At 35.5% G+C, this 22627-nt stretch overlaps 1 protein-coding gene across 1 annotated transcript in view; it reads right to left on the bottom strand.

The window, feature by feature from the left end:
* Window positions 1–4095: 4095 nt before the first annotated feature.
* LOC110109947 (protein trichome birefringence-like 35) overlaps window positions 4096–22627 on the bottom strand; it is a 26958-nt gene continuing 8426 nt past the window's right edge. The window contains exons 3-6 of the mRNA XM_020841177.2: window positions 20099–20270; window positions 19585–19784; window positions 19303–19452; window positions 4096–4662 (exon numbers count right to left, since the gene is read on the bottom strand). Coding sequence (XP_020696836.1) covers window positions 4332–4662; window positions 19303–19452; window positions 19585–19784; window positions 20099–20270 — 853 coding nt within the window. The 3' untranslated portion in view covers window positions 4096–4331. The remainder of the gene's footprint in view (window positions 4663–19302; window positions 19453–19584; window positions 19785–20098; window positions 20271–22627) is intronic.

Here is a 22627-nt window from a genome sequence, read left to right as displayed (position 1 = left end):
TGAATAGCTAAATGCTGATGACCAAACCGAGCATGCCACAATGTTGGAGAATGATGTTGAGTGGAGAGTGTCATAGGAGTCGAAGGAGAGTTAATGGAGTGTAGGGGATATAGTCCTCCATTAGTGTTGTGACATTGGAGGAGAGCTTAATTGTTTGAATGTTCCTTGATAGTGAATGCATTACCATCAAAAGAGACGAAGCAATTTTTATTAGAATTTAGTTTATTGATGGAGAGGATATTATGAGAGATTAATGGAACATAAAGAAGAATATGAAGAAGAAGCTTATAATTGGGAAGAGAAGTGGGTAAAAGGGATTGGATGTTGTTGTTTATGGGGAGTGAAATTCCATTGCCACCATAAGTGAGCAAGGAATAGTGTAAGGAGTGGGATGCTGGATATGATGAAGATCAATAGTTAAATGGGCAGCCACTATAGTCTAGGCCCCATGCTCAAGCAATATGAGGGTGCAACTAAGAGATGAGACTAGTAAAAGAAGGGGTGGGTAAGGTGTTATAATGCAGCTCGCAATGATAACAACATGTCAAATAGTGTGCTAATTTTGCTACAAATCTAATAAGTGTGAAGTGTTATACTGTAGCTCACAATGATACCAACATGTCACAATAGAATTGATTTAGCCAAAAATTTGACAAATGGGTCAAAGACCAATGCTAGGGTGTTGATTAATGAGTGGACCGAATTGTGCATAAAGAACAAGTAGCTGTTGGAAGGAGAAGGAGAGGTGTGGTAAAGCTAATGGATCTCTGATGCAGTGTTTATAGCTGAAACCTGCCACAACCTAGAAGAAAAAAAATCAAAAGTGTATAGGAAGAGATTATAGAAATTGGGAGAGGAGTAGGGGTGTCAATTTTGGGTCACAGTTTGGGTTTGGGTCGAACCCGAAACTGACTCGACAATATTCAGGTCAACCCGAACCCGACCCATTTTTACAAACTGGTCAAATTTTTGGACCCGAATCCGACCCGCTTCGGGTCCATGTCAACCCGACCCGACCCGAATGAACTGGGACAGAAAAAAAATTGATAGTTTTTTGGTCCAAAAATGGGTCAATCACTACTTTTTGGGTCAAAAATGGGACAATCTCGGGGTTGCCCGGTCAAAAATGGGTTTTCCGGTCAAAATAGGTCAATTTTGGGTCAACCCAAACCAGATCTGATTTTTGAAATGGGACAAATTGTTGAACCCGAGCCCGACCCGTTTCGGGTTCAGGTCAACCCAAACCTGATATTTTCAGGTCGGGTTCTGGTCGGGTTTTCGGGACGGGTCCAATATTGACACCCCTAGAGAGCAGTATCATATACATAGAATACCAACTCTTACATGGTGTAGCACAAATGTATTATAAGGACAATAGACAAACTATATAATTAAGCAAAGCGTAATTAGTGGCCAACGACGGTGAATTATGAAAACTAAATGGTTGTTCTACATAGGTGGAGCTGATATATTAGTGTTGAGCAGGTTGAGTTCTTATCAGTATAGTGATTATAAAGAGATGGTTATCACAACCCTCAAATTTATTTGAGGCTTTTTTTCTCACACTATGTAACACCCCACTATACCTCTTACTTGTAACTTAGAGTGTCACAGAAATAACATAACATTTATTCTTTACTTTTACTTATTTATCATCAATTGTAAACTTACATAAAACATTCATTGACAATCACATTTATATAATAAATGGAAACCTCTAATTAATCCAAATTTCAACACATAATATTTACAGAGTTAATAAAAAAATCCAAAATAGTACAACATTGAACACTCTACATATCTCAATTGTAGACTTATAAACAATGCTAAATAATAAAATATAATGTGAAATAACTTGAACATATTCTACTTCAAAATTTCCTTTCTTTTCCTTGTAATAAAAGCTAGTATAAAAACTTGTAAGCTATGCAACTCAATAAATTATATAAATAAAATAACAATTTAAATGCAAAATTATAATAAATAATCATATTGAAATCATAATTGAATAAACTTACCATTATTTGTAAATAATAGATAATCATTTTTAGGATTAGCCTTTAAATCCTTTGAAGTTTGTGCACAATATCTATATTAATCTTTTAAGGATTTGATTATACTTTCATAAGAATGTTTCATGGAGCCTAGGTAAACCTGACATTATCATCATTTAACTACATAGATGCCATTTTTGCCTCTATAGGGGTCATTTTTGCCCCACATGCTATGTATGTATCAAAATTGGGGTCCCTGTAGCCCCACCTATAATTGCAGGTATCATACCTAAGGTCCCTTTTGCCTCCCATGCAATTGTAAGTATTATATCATTTTATAGTCAATCTACTAATTTGATATTCAATAAATTTCATATATTTATAATTTCTACTTGTATTATAGGGTTGCTTACTTTCATAACAATATATCTATTATATTATTTGCATGAAGAGAATATGTATACCACATGTAAAGAATTCTACTTATTTTCAACCAGAAAAATCTTTAAATAATCATATTACATTTTATTTTAAAACAGAATAATTTTAATTTCCATGTGGTTGTTCATACATAAATACTTTACTATGAACATACATTCATAGCATTAATCCCTTTTTATAACTATTTCATTGAATTTACATTACATGCTATTGTAAGAGTCTACCAAATAACAACATATACTTATTAATTAAACTTGTATTACTTACCTCCTTGACGAGATGCCTTATCCAATTCTACACCTCTTAATCTTTTCCTTTGATAAATTATCTCAAAACCTCCTTTCTGCAAATATATATTTAAATCCTAAAACACAATTGAGTTTATTTTTCTTTAAAAATTTTATTACTGAATTTAGGAAATCTACAAAATTTTATTACTGAATTTAGAAATTTCTTACCTCTTCCTTCCTTTTATTATTCTTTTCTTCTACTCTTTCTTTCCACTAACAAAAACACCTTCACAAAATCATTGTTCCTTTAATTAGCTTCTATACTCACATCAAACTACAATTCATTATATAAATCCAATTAATTACATTCAAATATTTAGTACAATTTTTCAAATACCTTCAAATTTTATAATGCCACAAATACCTGTACCCAAGCCTTCCTGCATTGCACTAAGCCGAACCTTCCTTGCACTGTGCCGCGTGCTTTCCTTTACTGTGAATTATTACAGTTCTCCCAAAATTTTCCTTCAGCCATTGCCTGTACAGTGCCGAATTCTCCTATTGTTCAAAGTGGCGTGAATTTTACTGTGTTGCACTCCGTTATCACTCCTCACCCTCACTTCTTCCTTCCCGCTGCCTGCTTGCATGAATTTTTCTATCTTCTGCGAATTCCGTTAACGAGTGGAATAAAGACCCACACGTATAAGAACTTTTATTACATCCAGTGCAAGGACGTAGAGGAACGTTCAATCGGAAACAATTTTCCGTCAAAAAATTAGATATTTGCTCGGTACAACTAGGTATTATTTGATAATAATGAGGAATACCGTTCTCTGAAGACCAATACCGCATTATACCGAGCTGTACCGAGAAATACCGAGTTGTACCGAGTTTTTTTGGGAAAAACTCGGTACAACTTTGGTATAACTCGATATTTGCTCGGTAAAGCCCGATATAACTCGGTATTGAGTCTTCAAATGATGGTATTCTTCGTTATTGTTTGGTATTGCTCAGTATTTGCTCGGTACAACTCATTTTTTGGCGGGAATTTGCCTCCGACCGGACGTTCCTCTACGTCCGGTCGGAGGATGTAATAATTGTTCCACGTATAAATGCTCTTCTCACAAATCCATCTGTTTAAAAACACTTATTCATTAATAACTATTTATCAAATTTAATTAAATCCTTTACTTATAATAAATACTAATATTTACTAAACTATTTTACTAATAGTAATTTCTTTTAATACTAATTTAACAACCAATTATCATTAAACTTTAAAATAAGTTTAGTAAAATATAATTATTTAATTTAAATCTTACATACCTGAATTTTTTATTTCTTTTTGGATCTTACACATCAAATTTATAGTATATTTTAACACAGCAATTACAAAAAATAATAAATAAAAAAAAAAAAACATTAAGCAATTGGACATTATGCAAGCTTACTTGAAAAACATTAAACTTACATACTAAAAATCCGACCCAGTTCTGATTAACAACCTGACGAGAAAATCCTATACAGAAATCAGCCTTACCTTTCAGAAAACTCATACAGAAGCCAGCTTCAGCATGAAACACAACAAGCAGCTTCATATAAATACTTGGTTTTTTTCATAAAGAGGATAGTAAAATGCCATCGGACGGAAATATATTTACATTCCCTACAAAAAGTTGAAGAGTAACTCATTCCAAACATCTGGAACTCCTGGCAAGCACCAATGTATGCAATCAGAATAAGATGCTGGATTTTCCAACTGCTTTGGCGAGAAGGTTTCCCAAAACTTCCGGTAAATGGAAGGATGGCCGTCCTTCCGATACTCTGATAGCTGGGTAATGTTGATGACCGTGACTTTGTAATCCAGCTTGCCTAAAATGTTCTCCACCATTTTCATTGTGCTGAGATCAGAGCCACTTCCCCAATAGCTATCGCTGTTAATGGGAGTCTTCTCATTGAAGCAATTCCCTTCACTTCCTGGGTTCCATTCTCTGCTCCTAAATGAATAAATCTCTATATATTTGGTACCAAGATTATCTTTTAAAAGAGCACATATAATTTGAAGTTCTGAAAATTAGGATTTGTTTGGGACAACTTTCTTAATACTTTTTAAAACAGTGTTTTAGTTAAAAAAATTTTTGAATTAGAATTTTTTTACTAAAAAATAGTTTTAGAAAGCAATGAAAAAGCTGTCCCAAACGAAACCTTAAATTACAAAGGGTACACACTGCAGCCTACCACTGCATTGCAAGGAGTTCAATTTTCATAATTTGAAGCATTGATCCATATATCACAAAGGAAGAAGCCTACCCATTTTAATGGGAGTCTTCTCCTTGAAGCCTACCCTTTTCTTCTAACATTCAATGATGACAAAAAGTATTTGACCAACCAATTAAAAATGTCCTGTTTAGACATGCATGTGCGTAAAGTATAGTCACTATATTACCGAATAGCTAGGAACTAGAACAAAGCATACACTGGGAAAGAGATCTTATGAAAGGTAAAAGAGAAGGAAATACGTTTGAATTTACCTCAATAATTTTATCAAGATAAGCATAAAATTAAAAAATAGACAGCTTTAGAATAAATAAATATTGTTTGATTATTTTCTCTCATAAGAATAGGTTCAAAAGTTTATTGCAAATTTCATAAGTTGAAGGAGATTTTATTTTGAATTCATACGCCCTTGAAATACCTATAAATAAATTGAAATTGCACATTTAATTCATCAACTACAAAAGACATGAATGATTCAATTTAACATTTAGGCATATAAACTCAATTTTCTATCATAAGTTCAAGTTGAGATATGGTTGTGGGCTCCGAAAATGCGGCCCCGGCCTCCGCCCGACTGTTATTTTTTCTTTTTAGGGGAGTTTTAACAGAATTAAGTTCCGGGGCAAATTTGGAAGGCAGATGGATTTGTAGATAAGACATTACCCAGAGATTTCGCCCTCATTTTGAGAGGACTTTATGATCTGAGTTCTGGTTTCCTATAGGCGCAAGCCCCTATAGTTAATTGCCCCTCCCGATCATGAGAGAGAACTTTTGATTAAGGCTAGTCGTCGATCACATACGTAGAAAGTACGTGTTATCTGGCATATAATAGCAGCATGGGCATAGGGATGTTAGAAAATTGGAGAATTTGGAAATTTGATATTTAAAATTAGAAATTTCACCATCTCACACTTAAAGCGAATGGTGGGGGAATGGATGATGGACCCGATCAAGATCCCATGGTTCCGTTGTTACGGTCCATCATGGTCCCTGGTCTACTTAGTTAGAGGAGGTAGTCGACCCAACCTGACAGAAGAATCCTTGTCGGCAGCCATGAGTTGCTTTGTCCAAGGGGACCTTGTAGACCTGGGGAAGGTATTTATCTAAGGGGATAAATTTGAATCCACCTTAGCTAGTAGAGGGCTTTGTGCCCTATCAATCATATCCTATTGATTCATATCTCAATGATTTAATGCCACTAAGGAACGTATTAGCTCTGGCCATAACCGATATTTCGTGGTGCCATTTGGCGGCAAAACCATTCAGTTCAGAGGGCCCCGAGTTATAACCATTGATCCTGTGGTGCCATTTGGTGGCAAAATCGCCAGTTAGAGGACACGTAACATCCTTATTTGCAGGAGATTGTTTGAGAATAGATCCTAGTGATATTTTCGACTAGGCATTAACTCTTTGTAAGCTGAAGTACATTTCAATTTGTCCACCTCGATAAACTATTGCGGAGGATAGATGAATTTTGCTTTAAGTTGTTGATAGGTTTAATCTCAATTTTAAATATTTAGATTTTGAGATTTTTGGATTTTTTTGGACTTTTGAATTTTTATGGATATTTGAGTGGAGCTTGGAAGTTATTTGAAAATATTTATGTACCCTCTGGTTGAGATCTCCGTTCAACACGGCCATCATCGGGGTGAAGAATTTCATTCCATTTGATTAAACCTTGTCGACCCTATCAACTTTTCAATAAGGGATCGAGTTTCGTAGGCTTTGTGCCTTTATTAGTGAATTCATATTATTATAGGCCTTGAAGGTCTAATATGAATGTATTAAAACAAATATATCGGTTGTCATAACCGTGTATTTGTTTGATGGTTTGAACCCTATCAACTTATATTAATCCGTATAAAAGGATCGGGTTCAAATCTTGAATTCACTTATTGACCCGCGCAGCATCCCTAGACGTCACGTATGTACCAGTAACATGCTTGCCGAGGCCCTTACGGGTGTTTGGGGGCATTTTATCATTATTTGTTAAACCTTGTCGACTCCTACTTACTTGCTTAGGAGGATTAGGTTTAAATTTATTGACCCGCGCAGCATTCCTAGACGTCAAGTATGTATAAATAATATGTTTGCCGGGGCCCATGTGGGTGTTTGAGGGCATTTTCTAATTATTTATTAAACATTGTTGACTTCTATTTAATTATTTAGGAGGATAAGGTTCAAATTTGTTAACCCGCGTAGCATCCCTAAATATCACGTGTGTACCAATAACATGCTTGCCAGGGCCCATGTGGGTGAATGACTTTACCGATGAATCTTTTTTTATAAAGGGCCTTGAAGGCCAAATATGAATGTATAAAATAAATATGTCGGTCGACCTCACGACCGTATATTTATTTAATGATTCGAACTGTGTCGAGAAGGATCGGGTTCGAACCTAGATTCATCATTTAGCCCGCGCAGCATTATTAGATGTCACGTGTGTACCAAAAACACGCTCGTTAGGGCCCATGCAGGTGAATGATTTTATTTAACCCTTTGTGTACCTATGTGTATATAAATTACAGTGCACGTGAGGGGGCATTCTTGGGATATTTGTGAAACGCCTTCTGTTTGCTTGTATGAATGTTGCGGATCCAGTGACATTTTAATAGCTTCTGGATTGAGTTGTTTGCTGTTTTATACAGGTAGACTATCGTACACTACTTGTTGCTCTCTACAGGTGGGTCATAGTGCACTAACGAATCTCCTGCTTTGAGTTGTAAATGCTTGCATTTATAGGTCTTGGTCGTTACAACACATCCACTACCGCTACACGTAGATGCATTCATTCACAGACTGAAGTTGACTACAAGATACTGCATCTACTGATGTCTTTCTACATCTAGTCATGGGTGGATATTGTACATACATCTGCTTTCGTAAAGAGCTTATATGTATTGTAGATCTTTTAATACCACTCGTAGGCATTTGCATTTGAATTTGATGTGACTGTATTGTATTTTGTTCTTCGATAGTAAATTGGATGCATAAGGATCTTCTACAGTGTTTCGTAGGAGTTCCTATGCTTGCCAAAAAGGTGTATTGTAGTTCATTACATACTCTTAATGTTTCAATCGTGAACATCCCCTTCACTTTCATCACTTACAATCTCAGATGCATTTGCTTATATTTTGATGCTGAGTGACAGTTGACTACGAAGACATTATGACATATGTTGCTTATCACCTACAATAATTGTGTGTGAACTACTATGCATCTCTTAGATCTTTAATTACTATCCATAAATACTTTGCATGTATTATGACGAGCTTTCCATAACTGCTTGTAAATGGCACTGTAGGTATATGTATGTATTCATTGCAAATGTTTAGTATATTCGTAGGTGGTTGAGTGGCATTGAGTTGAAGCATTAGTCCACCCGTTGGTTGTTGTTGATGATGATCCAATTCTCCTTTGTGGCGGCTTCTTCCGCTTGCTTATAGGCATGATGTACTTTTCATATACATGCTAGTTGTGTATCTTTTATTACTACATCCAAACAACTCTATGTGAGTAATGCAACTTCATCACATCGCTAGTTGATTCATGATGGGGGAATGACCTCGATATTATCGTCACTAGGAGATTTGCATTTCAGTTAACATATCCTTCCATAATCAAATTATACTTGAAAGCTCCTTATCCTCCAAGATGGATTGCAATGTATACATACACATGATGAACCTAACATTATTGATCATTAACATTTTTCAATTGGTTAAAGCGACGATTGAAGGTTTTGCATTTTCACTTATGCACATGTCACCACATTCTTCATTTGTTCCTTATTGATGATTGCTTGCAAGTTTATTTTGGAGCTTTGGTCATTACAAGTCTCGTGTTCAAATTTAGGCATTATCCAACTTCTCTTACACTTGGACTTGAAACTTTGTAGTTTCATCAATGACATTATTACACTTGAATGGTTAGGATTCTCTTCTCAAATATTTAGGTTGTGTTAAACGAAAGTTTAGTCCCAATTGTTCCACTCAAGTTTAAGTTTTATGTCCAAGCTCAAGGTGAGTTTAGGTTCATTCATCCTTTTGAGTTCAAAACACAAGTTCAAGTCCAAAGTATATTCAAATAAAGTCCAGGCTCAATATGAGTCTCTTCCGTTCGTCGAGTCCCCTGTTGTCCTTGCAAGTTCAATTTCATATCCAAATTATTCAAGTCATGATTGCTTGAGTTTGAGTTCACTTAAGTTTTTTTCATTCAATCAAGTTCAAGTTGAGTTTGCAATTGATTCAAGTCTTTCATGGTTTATTTTGTGTCCAAATACAAGTCCGAGCTCATTTCTTTTGTTCAAGTCTTTGTTCCTTTTCGGACAAAATTTCGGCAGCCTCCCAGCGTCTCCCTCGTTTAGGGGAAAAACCAAGATGCAACCTTCCCATCGTCGCTACTTGAGCACTTCAGGTAGGTGTCAAATGACACCGCAGTTGCATTTTATTTTTTTATCCCCACCCGCTACATGAGCGTTTAAGGGTCTCGAGCACATATAAGAAAGAAGCACAGTGATTTCCCCATGTATGGATACTTAGTTTTCGTCCCCCTCACGCTACATGAGCGGTCCGGGGATTACCCGTCTCGTTGCAAGCGTCGCACTGATTTCCCTCCATACTATGCTACGTGAGCTCGTAGGGGGTTTGTCGGCTCGCCACAGGCGTCGAGGATGAGATTTTTTTTTGTCTTCGCAAGCGTCGCGTCTGTTTCCCTCCCTACTACGCTACGTGAGCGCGTAGGGGGTTTGCCAGCTCGTTGCTAACGTCAAGAGCGGAGTTTAAGTTAAAAATTTATACCTTGGGGGATCGGCGGCGATGATGTCAAAATGTACAAAAATCAACACTTATTTTTTGGTATCTCTTTTTTTTTTTTAACTTTCTTTTGCCTTGAAGAGATCGGTCAAGGTAAGCAGAGCACACACACACACACACACTCCGGGCCGAAGAAACCAGGAGGTCGGTTGGGGAAGAGAGGAAAAACGTCTGTGTTGGACGTCGGTATAGGTGAGGTCTTATTGTGGAGTTCGGTAACGGGGTGAGAGGTATGGTCGGAGAAGGAGGCAGGATCGCAAGGAGGAATAGAAGATAGATGGTTGGCTTCGACAGAGGAAGATATAGAGATGGAGGTCGTGGCTTGGTGCGGGATTCAACGGCTATGGAGGTTGTGGGTTTCAATCATGGAAGCAAAAGAGCCCCAACTCTTCATTTGATCACCTTTTAACAATGCTAAAGAGCTGTGCTCGAGGTGAGTTCGCTGGATTTGCGGAGTTGACGTAAACGGCGCCGATTTGCAATTTAGCAAGATTTCTTGCGGGTTTTCTGGATTCTTCTTTCGCTTCCCTTTTTTTTAATTATCTGTTGAGGTCAACAATGGTCTCATGCTCAATTTTATTCAAATATAAATTAATCATAAAGTTAATCCATATATTAACCAAATGATAAGTATTGTTTTGAAAGTCTATTTCATATTAGTGCATGATGGATTGGTAACACTAAGCAAGAAAAAAATTGAGCTATCCCACTAGTTTTAATATGGTACATTCAACTCTTTAAAAATTAAATATTGTATTTTTCAAGGAGATATTCTAACTTATTGTTCCCATTGAAAATTTTCTAAGATTATACATCCTACCTCATATATGAATATAGTTTTTAATTTCACAATAATAACTTTGTAGTTGTCAAGAATACTAGATTATCTGATCCTATTTAAATTACATTATTTATTAATTTAATTAACATATTCTTTAAGTTAACATGACAATAGATGCATAAGCTAAGATATTAATGTGATACAGGATGGTTAATGATTAGAGTTTTCTAATGCAACTAGAATAATGAAATTCTAGGATTTATAGATCAAAGACCACTTACCATGCAAAAACTTGCTTTATTAAGGTTAAAAAAAATGAAAAAGAATTACAACTCAATGATAATATAATGATCAAATAAATTTAAAAATGTCAACAAGAAATTATGATCACACAAAATCAAAGACAAATATAATTTATTCACCACAATTAGAATCTCAGTTATATTTGAATTCAAACAAATTCAAAAACATTAATAAACTTTTTTATTTTATTTTTTTTTATTTTTTTTTATTTTTTTTAAATTAATAAACTAATAAAAATTAATTAGAATAAATTAGGTCAAGAAAGAATTCACCAAATAAAAATCCGTGCCTCTTTTCTGTATAAGAAGATGACTTTTCTGGAATTATGTAGCCATACTTATACCACATTTGAAGTAACCATACATCCAAATTGCACATATAATATTAAAAATTATAATAAAAAATTTTATTGAATCAAAAGACGCTTCTTTTCATGCCACATATTAGCTAAAATAACAACATTAAGTCTTTATCCCACTATGTGGGGATGGCTACATGAATCATTTTTCTCTATTGCGTCCTATTAAGAATCAAATTTTCATTTAAATATAATAAAAAGAATATCATTTCTAATACTTTCTACCCAAGTCTTTTTAGGTCCACCTCTATCTTTCTTAATATAAATTATATCTAATACATCTACTCTCCTAACCGGATTATCGGAAGGCAGAAGTTTTATGTGACCAAACTATTTAAGGCGACTGTCTCTAATCTTATCTGCTACTGGAGCTACTCCAAACTTTTCACGTATATACTTGTTTCACATTGTCTCTTAGAGTAAAGTCATACATCCACCTGAACATCCTGATCTTTGCAACACATAACTTAATTTTATGGTTATCTTTTAATGGACACTTTCTGAGCCATAAAACATTATAGGTTTCACCACTAGCTTATCAATTTTTTTCTCAAGTTTAAGGGGTACTTTTCTATCACACAATAGACCCAATACATTCCTTCACTTAATTTGAATTCTACTAATAATATCCCCATCTATTTCACCATCACTCTGGACAAAAGACTCGAGATATGTAAAGCATGTACTCTTTCTAATGACTTAATTGTCCAAAGTCATAATCCTCCTATAAGATCTATTACTATTAAACTTACACTCCATGTATTCATTTTAGATCTACTGAAACAAAAACCTTAGATTCTAAGGTTCTAAGTATGACATCCACAATTTAAGTTTTTCTTCAACTCCCTCTCTAGTTTTATCAACAAGAAGACTTTTGTTAGGAAAAAGAATACACCAGGCTACATCCTCTTGCAAATGTCCAGTAAGAATGACTAAAGCAAAAAGATATGGCCTTAGATCTGATTCTTGATGTAATCCAACTAAAATAGGAAAATGCTTGATTAAACCACCTTCTGTTTGAATACAAGTAACGACTCCTACATACATATCCTTAATGACAAATTCAATTCGGTCTTGGCTAATAGAGAGTTTTATACTCTATCAAGTATAGGTTATGATTCATTACTCAATGATGGTAGTCATTGGAGAGTATACGAGATCTAAACATGGCCATAATATAATGATGTATATCTATGGTAAAATCATTCAGTCAGAGGGTCCGAATTATAATTGTTTACTTATGATGCTATATTTCGGTAATATACAAGGTTTGAGGACCCGTGTCATGTCCTTTTAACTAGAGATGGTTTGAGAATGAATATTAGTGATATTTTCAATAAAAGATTGACCTTTCGTGAGTTAAGATTATTCTTAAATTTATATCCTTAGATAAATGATTGTGGATGGTGGATAAATTTTTACTTTAAGTTTAAGAGAGATTTCACTTGAATATTTTAAATCTTGAAAAATCTTAAATTTGCATTTTATCAGAATCAAAGTCCTGAGAAATTAACTATATAAGTTAGGGGCATTTTGAAAAGTTATTTAATCCCCTCCGAATGAGAGTTCTATCAACGCGGCCATCATCAACGTGACGTTGAAGTTACTTTTAAAAATTTGTATTTGCAATATTAAAAATTAATTATTAAAAATTAATTTTGAGAATTGATCCCTCCGATTGAGAATTACATTCAAAATAGTCATCATTGGGGTGATGTTGAAGTCATATGAAAATATTTACATATAGATGCAATGTGAAATTTAATTTTGAGATTTAACTCCTTCGGTTGAAATTTACTTTCAACACGACTATCAACTGGAATTTTTAAAAATCTTATTATGTTATTAGAATATTATCAACTTTACTTAAGCGTTATCAAAGGATCGTGTTCGAGTACTAATCTTGTGAATTATTATAAGAATGTTAACTAGAAAATTTACAATTTTTATAATGCATTTCATTTTAAGAGGGTTTTGATGACCTAATGTGAATGCAAAAATAAATACCTCCGTGAATATCAAGATTATATATTTATTCATTAACTCAAGAGTCAAGTCTTGTCAACTTAAATGCTTTCAAGAAAGATGATTAAACTTGAAATTTAAGTTCTTACTTAATCTGTACAGCATTCTCAAACCTCGAATTTTGGAGATGCATCAATTGGAGTCTATGTTGCACCGATACACCTATTTATGAAGGCGTGCTGTATCCGATACATCGATACACGGATACGCCTCTGATACACCACCGATATGTGTCGGATACACCAAAGCCATATCCAATTAAAATACTATTTAATTTCAAAAGGACACGCGTATCTGATACGCGTGTCCGTTGAAAAAAAATCCAAAAAAAAAGATGCATCGTATTTACTTCCGAGGCTTCGAGCAAGGTTCTCTGATTTTCCGAGATGGATTTGAGTCTCTTGATAATATGAGAATATTAGAAATTACTAATCTTTCACTTAATGAGCCTGAATTAGAAGCTATGATATTTATTGAAGATGAAATAAAAGTTCAAAGACACACCAATGAAGAAGCTAATCATACCATTCCTTCTATTGAATAGTTGAAATTTCATGTGCTAGATAATTTATGTTTATGTTTTTGTTGTTGTACTAGACATTTAAATTATAATGCTGTGTTTGTGTCGTACCCGTATCCTATATTTTTAAGAATTGACGTGTCCCGTATCCGTATTGGGTCATATCCGTGTCGCCGTATCTGTATCAATGCAACATAGATTGGAGTATATGTAGATAATTTAATTTAAAAATATAATTTTAATCTAACTTGTTTTTAATCTAGTGCATCATTCTCAGAATTTTGTATTAATGTGTCATGTTTGTCAGAGTGCATGCAATCGTTTAATTTGAAAAGGGGATATTCGTTCAGTTCACTATTAACCCTGCACAATATTCTCAGACTTTTATGTTGCATGTACAGGATGTTCATCGGAGCATGTAGGGGGTTGTTGCACGCTTCCTGAGGCTGCTACATGCTTCTCAAGGCAATGACTCACTTTCGAGGCGACGCATTTGAATTTGAAAGTTATATTTTAATGAGTACATAATTTTAAAATATTCATGTGTTTGTTTTATATGAGCATTTAACGTTAAAATCAATGAACAATTTCATTTATTTAATGGTTCGAGCCTTGTCGACCCCTATCTACCTACGCAGGCGGGTCATGCTCGAACTGGAGTTCATTTATTGACCCACGTAGCATCCCTAGGCATCACGTGTGTACCAATAACATGCTCGTTGGGCCTATGCGGGTACTTGATTGCATACCCCTTTTTGTGTACCTATGTGTACACATATTATGGTGCATGTGCGGGGGCATTTTTGAAAATTCAAAAGGGGCAAAATAGTCTACGGTGCATGTGCGAGGGCTTTAAGATCCGAGTTCTGATTTCCTATAGGCGTAGACCTTCTGTATTAGCCTGTTTTACACAGATAGACTGTTGTGCACTACTTGTTACTTTCTGCATGTGGATTGTAGTACACTAATGAATCTCCTGCTTTTGCATTTTGTAGATTTTTGTAGGTGGCATATTATATGCATGATGAAACCAGAGATATTGCTTACTGACCTTTGCATTTAAACTAACTTGATGATCTCCAAAATTCCTTGGGACCTCTATGTTATTGATTGGTTGTAAGCACATTGTTATCCCTTCGATTCAATTTTTGCTTGCAAGAAGGTTACTGTGTTCGTTGCATGTCAAATTCTTCAGCTTGAAGGGAGCTAGCGCATCCACTTTGAATCAAGTGGTATTGATTGTATAAAGGCGGAATTTGCCTCAGACTTTTGAATACACCTTTACTAACCATTGTTGGTTATAGCTTGCAAGGTTGAATATACTTGCTTATATTTTGATCTTGATTATAGGGATACCCTAATGTTTGCTGCATGCTTCTGCATATGCTTATAGAGCATATCACCAACTAGATTAAGTCATTATGTTCGTTGTACCCTGATCTCTTTCACTTGCAAGGTATCAATATGATTACTTGCATGCTAACTTGTACTAACTATAGGAGGGCCACACTTCAGCCTGAATTTGATATTTCTTTTGTGGCATGTCTCCTCTTGAACACGTATTGTATGTTGGCGGTGACTGCGAAGTGTTGTATTTGTGGTGTATCATCATGTGCATTGATCTCTTTTGTTTGCAATAGGGCAATATGTTCGTTTGAGTGATTGATACATGCATCATGCTTAATCATCGTCACTTGTGAGTGTGTTATCTTGCATATAAGTTGCAATGCTTGTTGGAGAGAAGACTAAACTTGCTTGATATTGGTGGATTGCAAGTGATAGGGAAGCTACCACATTCATTTATACATCTTTCATGCTTCATGAATGTACCTATTTTTATTGCAATTCTTCGTATTCATGTTGATTATTGCCTATGAGCAATGCATAGAAACTTTAGTTATCATAAGCAATTGCTCGCAATTTTCCATTGATATTCATTTTAGTTCTTTGACTTGCTTGCATGATTAATATGAGTATCACTTGCTCTGTTTGTTGATTGTAGGCATATTGCCACATTTCTCCATTTAATCATTGCAATCATATCAGTTTGATTGAGAGCTCAAAACTTGAGTTGTTTTAATTGTACCATTCCTTGCCCACGTCTTTTGAGCGTAGACTTTCATTCGTCCGTCTCTTATCCATTGATATACTTAATTGAGTAACTAGCATTATTCTCTGCTATTTTATTGTCACTTGTAGAAAAATCATATTGAATGTTGTAAGCCCTTCACTATCATATGAAGATGACTTAGATCATGCATTATAAAATTGCTTAGTGACATGTGCCACCCATTTGAAATAATAGTTCCTTAGTGTTCATTGAAAAGAAACTTTGTATCATTGGGTATAAGCATGTTATTGCATTTTCCATCCGATCATTGCTTGAATGATTGATGCTTATCTTCCACTTGCTTGCTTACATAAGATTTGAATGACTCAAATTTTTCTTGATTAACAATTACATTTAAATTGAAATGTTAATTCTTTAACATTCCATTGAAAATTTGATGTCATTTTCCAAAGGTTCTTTAGTGATTATCCATTTTATTTATGTCAAAATTTGAGTTAAGTTCCATGTCATTTGGTCTGATCTTCAAGTTTCAAATTATTTGTATTTAGTTCACTTGATGTTTAAATAAGTATTCAAATAAAATCCAAGTCCGAGTTTCAAATTGTCCAAATCCAAGTCCCATGTTTCATTGAAAATTTCAAGTCCAAGTCCTCATATCTTCAATCCAAATTTCAGCATCCTCCCGACATCTCCCTCGTTTAGGGGAAATTTTGGGAGACTAGCCTTCCCCTCCACGCCACATGGGCGCTTCAAGTAGATACCCGTAGATACCACGGCTATGTTTTCTTCAATCCCCACTACGCTACATGAGCGCTTCAAGGTCTCGCACACCTGTTAGAAAAAAGCACAGTGATTTCCCCACGTATGAGTACTTATTTTTCGCGCCCCCTCATGCTACATGGTGCTTCGGGATTACCCTCCTCGTCGCAAGCGTCGCACCAGTTTTCCTCCCCTCATGCTACGTGAGTCGCGTAGGGAGGTTTGTCGGCTCGTTGCTAGCCTCGAGAGCGGGTATAAGCAACAATAGTAACAACAAAACTAAATAACAGTATTATCAATGTTAATATTGTTAAATATATGAATGATATTATTAATATTATAAAGGGGAATATAGAAAAATGTGAGAGAGGATGAGTGGTTACCTTGATGTAGATTTGAGTGGGCTTTTAGAAGTATTTGAGGGAATGGGGTATGTTAAGTGGGCTTGTTGTAGAGTGGTTAGTGTGAGTGGGCTTCAAATGTGTAGGTTAAGTGGATTGGGTAGAGGGTTCAGTTATAATAGAAGGGGAAGGCAAGGTTAGATAAGTGAGCTGCTTTGGAGTGTCGGCTAAGGATTTGAGGCTCGGTTGAGGTAGGGATCTCTCTCTCTCTCTCTCTCTCTCTCTCTCTCTCTCTATGGACCAAATGGGTTGGAAGGCTTGCAACAGAGAGCTTCGGCAGGGTGTAGAGCAGGTCGAGTAAGGAAACGAAGAAGCTTATGGGATTTGGAATGTGGAGAGCTACGAAGAAGCGAACATCTTAGCCTCGTTCTCATTTTAATGGAGATGGCGAAGCTCGTTCGAGGGAAGAGCCGCAGGATTTACGATATTTGATCGCTTTGTCGGTGCAAAATTTTTAGCAGGATATCCATGATTTGAGCAGAACTTCGACGATGTACTAGGTAAAGCGAGATTTGCGGATGATTCGACTATACGAGGTATGCATTTTTTTTTTTTGGTTCTTTTGTTTCTTTGTACAGAGGTTAACACCAGGCTAGTGGCCAAAGGCTACACTCAAATATATGAGATTGATTATCTTAATACCTTTGCTCCAAATGTTAAAATAAATGTTATTCGAATCTTGTTATCATTAGTACTGAACAGGGAGTGAAAAAATTAAGAACTTAATATAAAGAATGTCTCCTAGATGATGATCTAATGAAGAAAGTCTGTGGATATCCCATCAGGATTTGATTCAGGGTTGAAGCAATCTACAAGGGCATTGTTTGGAAGGTTCTCCATGGTAATGCTCAACATGGGATATAAACAAAATCATGAAAACCATATATTTATGTTAAACACACAATTTTGAGTCTCCAACTACTAGTTTATATTGAGAACATCATCATGACAGTTGATGACTTAGAAAGAATAGACTTTAAAAGAAAAAGTAGCTCTAAGAATTCAAAGTCAAAAAATTAGGTAAGCTAAAGTACTTCCTTATCATTGAAGTCGCACACTGTCAATATAAAATCTCCATATTACAATAAAATCACATAAGGGCATGCTGAAAGGAACATGTTAAGTTGGGACGTAAGGTTATCCATAGCCTTAAAGAATTTAATCAAAAACTTGGGGAAGCTCCAGAAGATATGATAATATAAAAACTCTTGTATAAAAAATTAGCAGGAAGACTTATCTAGTTCTCACATATCATCCCTAACATTGCCTGTTGTTAGTATGGTAATTCAATTCATGTACAATCTTAAATAATCACACCTTAAGATAAGTTAATGAATTTACAATATCTGACGGCCTAGGTATGAGAATATTATTCAAATAGGGATAGGATCTAATCTTAAAAGTTTACACAAATGCATATTGCATAGGTTATATTGTTGACATGTGATCAACTTCAGGATATTGCAGCTTTTTAAGCCACAATCTTTTAACTTGGAAAATTAAAAACAAAATTTGGTGCAACAAACAGCCAAGAAACAAAAATTAGATCTATGATACTAAAAATCTATGAATTTCTATGGCTAAAAATTGAATTGAATGGTCTTATGAAGCTTTTATCATGATAAAACCTTAGTCAACAATATTTCACATCATCCCATCATGGTTGCACTAAACAAATTTAATTTGAAAAACAATTTATAAAAGAGAAGTTGGACAATGATCTAATGTGCGTTCTATTCATTACCATTGGGGAAATAACTTAGGGATATTCTTACCAAAAGATTATGAGAAGCATTCTTTCAAAAGTTATCAGGCAAACTGGAAATGGATTACATCCATTCATTCACTCAATAGGTAGTGTGGGAAACACCTACAGTATCCAGCCCAAGATTCCACTTCGCAGACTCACGCCTAGCCTTTTGCCTCTATCATACCTTGCTGCCCGACTCATATCGTTACAACTTGCCTCCTGCCTTGTCCATACTGCCGGGTTGCCAACTCCCCTTCCTTTTCCAACTCTATCGTGCTAAGTTCTCCTTTCTTATTCTCATTGCTAAGTCATTGACCCATGGGATTATTGCTGTCACCTTACCAATTCATGAATTGTCATATTCTAATGAATTATGATTTTTTCTTATCAGAAGCTCTCCTAGATTTGTATATAAATGTAGGAATATGATACAGTAAAAATTCTCTTCAATTATATATATATATATGTGCGCGCGCTCATTGAGATTCTTGCACATGCTTGAGAAATAAGAAGTTAACCTTTTTAGCAATGAGGCCAGATTATAAAAAAGATCAGTCAAATCTAATGGTAGAACTCACCAAAGGTGTGTAGGAGACATGGTAACAAAGAATACTCGCTGCTTCAATGGATTGACGCTGGAAGAAACCCAATCAGCCCATGTCTCCAAGGCCAATGTCATAGCATCTAACCCATCTGCCTCTTCACACATTTCATCATCAGCATTCCATCTGCATGGAAAAGCAGAAGAAACATCAAAAAGAGGTAGGGGATGGGCGGTAGGGACGTGGAGGATGGGCTTGATATCCATTGTTTACAACTATTTTCCTTTTTCTTTTATGTAGGCGAAAGAATTTACTTACAATAATTTGATCTTCGGGCCACTTCTCCACCACAAGTATGAGTTGAAGACCAATATATCAGCATTTTTCCACTGAGAAGCATGCTTGTAAATTGCATTAGGCCGTATTATTCGGTCATCTAATCTATGATTTACGGGATCATCCGAATTTGATTCTACAATAAGTGGTGCCCAGTAAAACTCAACTGTAGCATTATATTCCTGCATGGAAAGTATTATTAAGTTTATCAAAACGCTGCATTGCCAAAATGAGTTGGCTGTACAACCTGATCAGCAAGCAGCAAGCTTGTGTGGTCAATAATATCTCATGGTCACAGGAACAAACATCATCATGCAGCATATCGAATAAGGCAAAATAATTTCTTATGAAGTATTGCAACAAATATTTCTTGCCAGTTGGAACCATAGATTGCACCATTTATTGCCCTAGAAGAGCTAACGATGGATCTGCCCTAATATGTAATTTTTACCAGGACAAAAGGGTACATTGAATATTAGACATTCTTTAATTTTACCTCAGCAGTAAAAATGGTTAAATGAGCATTGGGAGACATAGATTTCTGGCCAGTTGGAACCATAGATTGCAAAAGGCACACCATGGAGATCCACTGACCCCTGTTTAAGGAATCACCCACGAACATCAGCCGCTTATTTCTCAGCTTCTCCAGCATCTCTCTCCCATTCCATCTTCAAAAAACAAAAAACAAAAAAGAAAAGAAAAATAAATGGACTCTAAGATTAAAATTCCTATCAATTGAGAAAATCAGATTAATAGAATAAAAAAGGGAGTATTTCATGGGGCATCCATGAACATAGAGAGGTGTATTGCATGGCGCAAGCAATATGCAACAAGAAACATGTAGTGATCAAAGAAAGCATCACGTACTTAAGTTTAAGACCTTTTTATGATCAGAAATTCTATAGATATGAGCAAATGGGAGTGAACCTTATACAAACAATAGAAAGCTAAATATTTATCTATTTTTAATCCTTGAATGAGGAAAAATGAACTACTTACCGAATTTCCATCTTTTTCCAAGAGGAAAACGGTGTGAGGAATGGCAACCAATCGCGCTTCATTTGCAAAGGAAGAACAAATGGACTCTTTTGAAATGATGATTGTTTTGATTGAAAAAAATGAATGATATCCCAGCTATTTTTTGGTTAATTATGAATCTGCGGCTATTGATCTAAGCTATTCAATCTTTTTTTTTTTTCATTCCTTATGCTCAAAGTATTATTATACAAACATAGCTAAAGTACCTAAGTGCTCACTACCAAAAAAAGGTGTTAAATATTTGAAAAAGCCTTTGATATCAGATATTTTTTGAGACCACAGGAAAATCTTAGGCACGACATCACATGGACTGTCAATCCTCTATTCAAAATAGAAAAATTTATCATTCTCAAATATGAATAGATAAGCATTCATTATAGTAGTATTTGACAAAAATGGGCAGCATTCTATTACTGGATTTGGCATAACATCACCTGTCGCACAACTCTAATGCAGATGAACATCTGCACACAAGAGTTATACCAACCACTGCAAAAACTTCATGACTCAAATGCACCATTTGATCTAGCTTGTGCATTTATAAACTTCATATACAGTATCCATGGCAGTGGCAGCCTATTGATGATTCAATCTTAGAGCCCTTAAAATCTAAGGGATGTTTAGAAGATATGACTGAGGTTCAAAATATTATAATCAGGAGATGATAGAACTCGGAAGTGCTTAGAGCCCAAGGCAAATTCCAACAGATCGGAGCATTTCAAGTTATCAATAACACACTAAGAAAGAGATGGCCAAACAAAAAACAGGGACAACCAAGAGGGGCCTATCAATCACATTGCCATTGTTGCTGTGGCATAAACAGTCTTCAATATCAGGAGAAATTATTCTGTGCGAACGCCGAACGCAATTTACCGTCTGGAGACCAACCAGAATGCGCCACATCAACAATACCGAGCTGGGTACTGAGCGGTACCAAGCCGGGTACCAGCAGGAGGTGACGTGATGCATTCTGGTTGATTTCTAAACGGTGTTCTGCATCCACGCAGAATAATTTCTCCAATATCAAATGAGTTTAACAGAGGGACTGTCTAAAGCTCAATACCATGTCCTAAACATAATTAGCTTAAACAAAAAGTTATACAACAACTTGGAAAACTCTCTGATACTCAAGTCAGTAAAGGAGCTTGAAAGTGAATAACAGCTGGAAGAGCTTCAACAAAATTTTATCTTCAAATGGACTGAGAGGAGATCGAAGTCCAATAATCCGTATCTAAAATCTTAGCAAAGAATATGATAAATAAATGAGCTATGTTCCCTCCAAAATTCATGCAAAGCCAAAAGTTCCACTATTGGTCATTATATAAATTTTGTGGTAGAGAACTGAGCCACATCAATTGAGTAATTTTGCCTTTAAGATATGTGTTAAAATATCTATTATGCCTCTAATATTGATGTAAGATTTCAATTGAGGCCAAGCCACAAGATTAGTGATGATGAAGATCATAAGCATTATATGTTTGGTATTGTAAAACCCCTCAAAAGTTCATTTTTGTGAGTGCTGTTAGTCTGGACGAACTGGCCTTAGTACGAGACGAACTGAAGAAAATTGTGAAAATCTGTATGGTTAGTACGGACGAACTGAGTAAAAATGCAGGTTCGTCTGGACGATCCTAGGTACATCGGGACGAACCGTCGGGACGAACGAACAGAGAGTTTCGTCCAGGGACGAAATAAATTGGAATTAATTTTCGTCTGTACGATCCGTGTCCAGATGAGTTCGTCCCGGGACGAATTGGAATCATCCAGGACGATCCTGCTTGATAAATTGAGGATTTGAGATATTTTTCGTCTAGGGACGAAATAAATTGGAATTAATTTTCGTCTGTACGATCCATGTCCAGAGGAGTTCGTCCCGGGACGAATTGGAATCATCCAGGACGATCCTGCTTGATAAATTGAGGATTTGAGATATTTTTGAAGAGAGAGAAAAAGGCAGGAGAGAGAAAGAGAAGGAAAGAGAAAGAAG

Source organism: Dendrobium catenatum, unplaced genomic scaffold (assembly GCF_001605985.2).
Source record: "Dendrobium catenatum unplaced genomic scaffold, ASM160598v2 fragScaff_scaffold_650, whole genome shotgun sequence".
In the NCBI taxonomy this organism is placed as follows: Eukaryota; Viridiplantae; Streptophyta; class Magnoliopsida; order Asparagales; family Orchidaceae; genus Dendrobium; species Dendrobium catenatum.
Note: the sequence above shows the minus strand (reverse complement) of the source record. Positions and strands in the feature narration are given on the sequence as shown.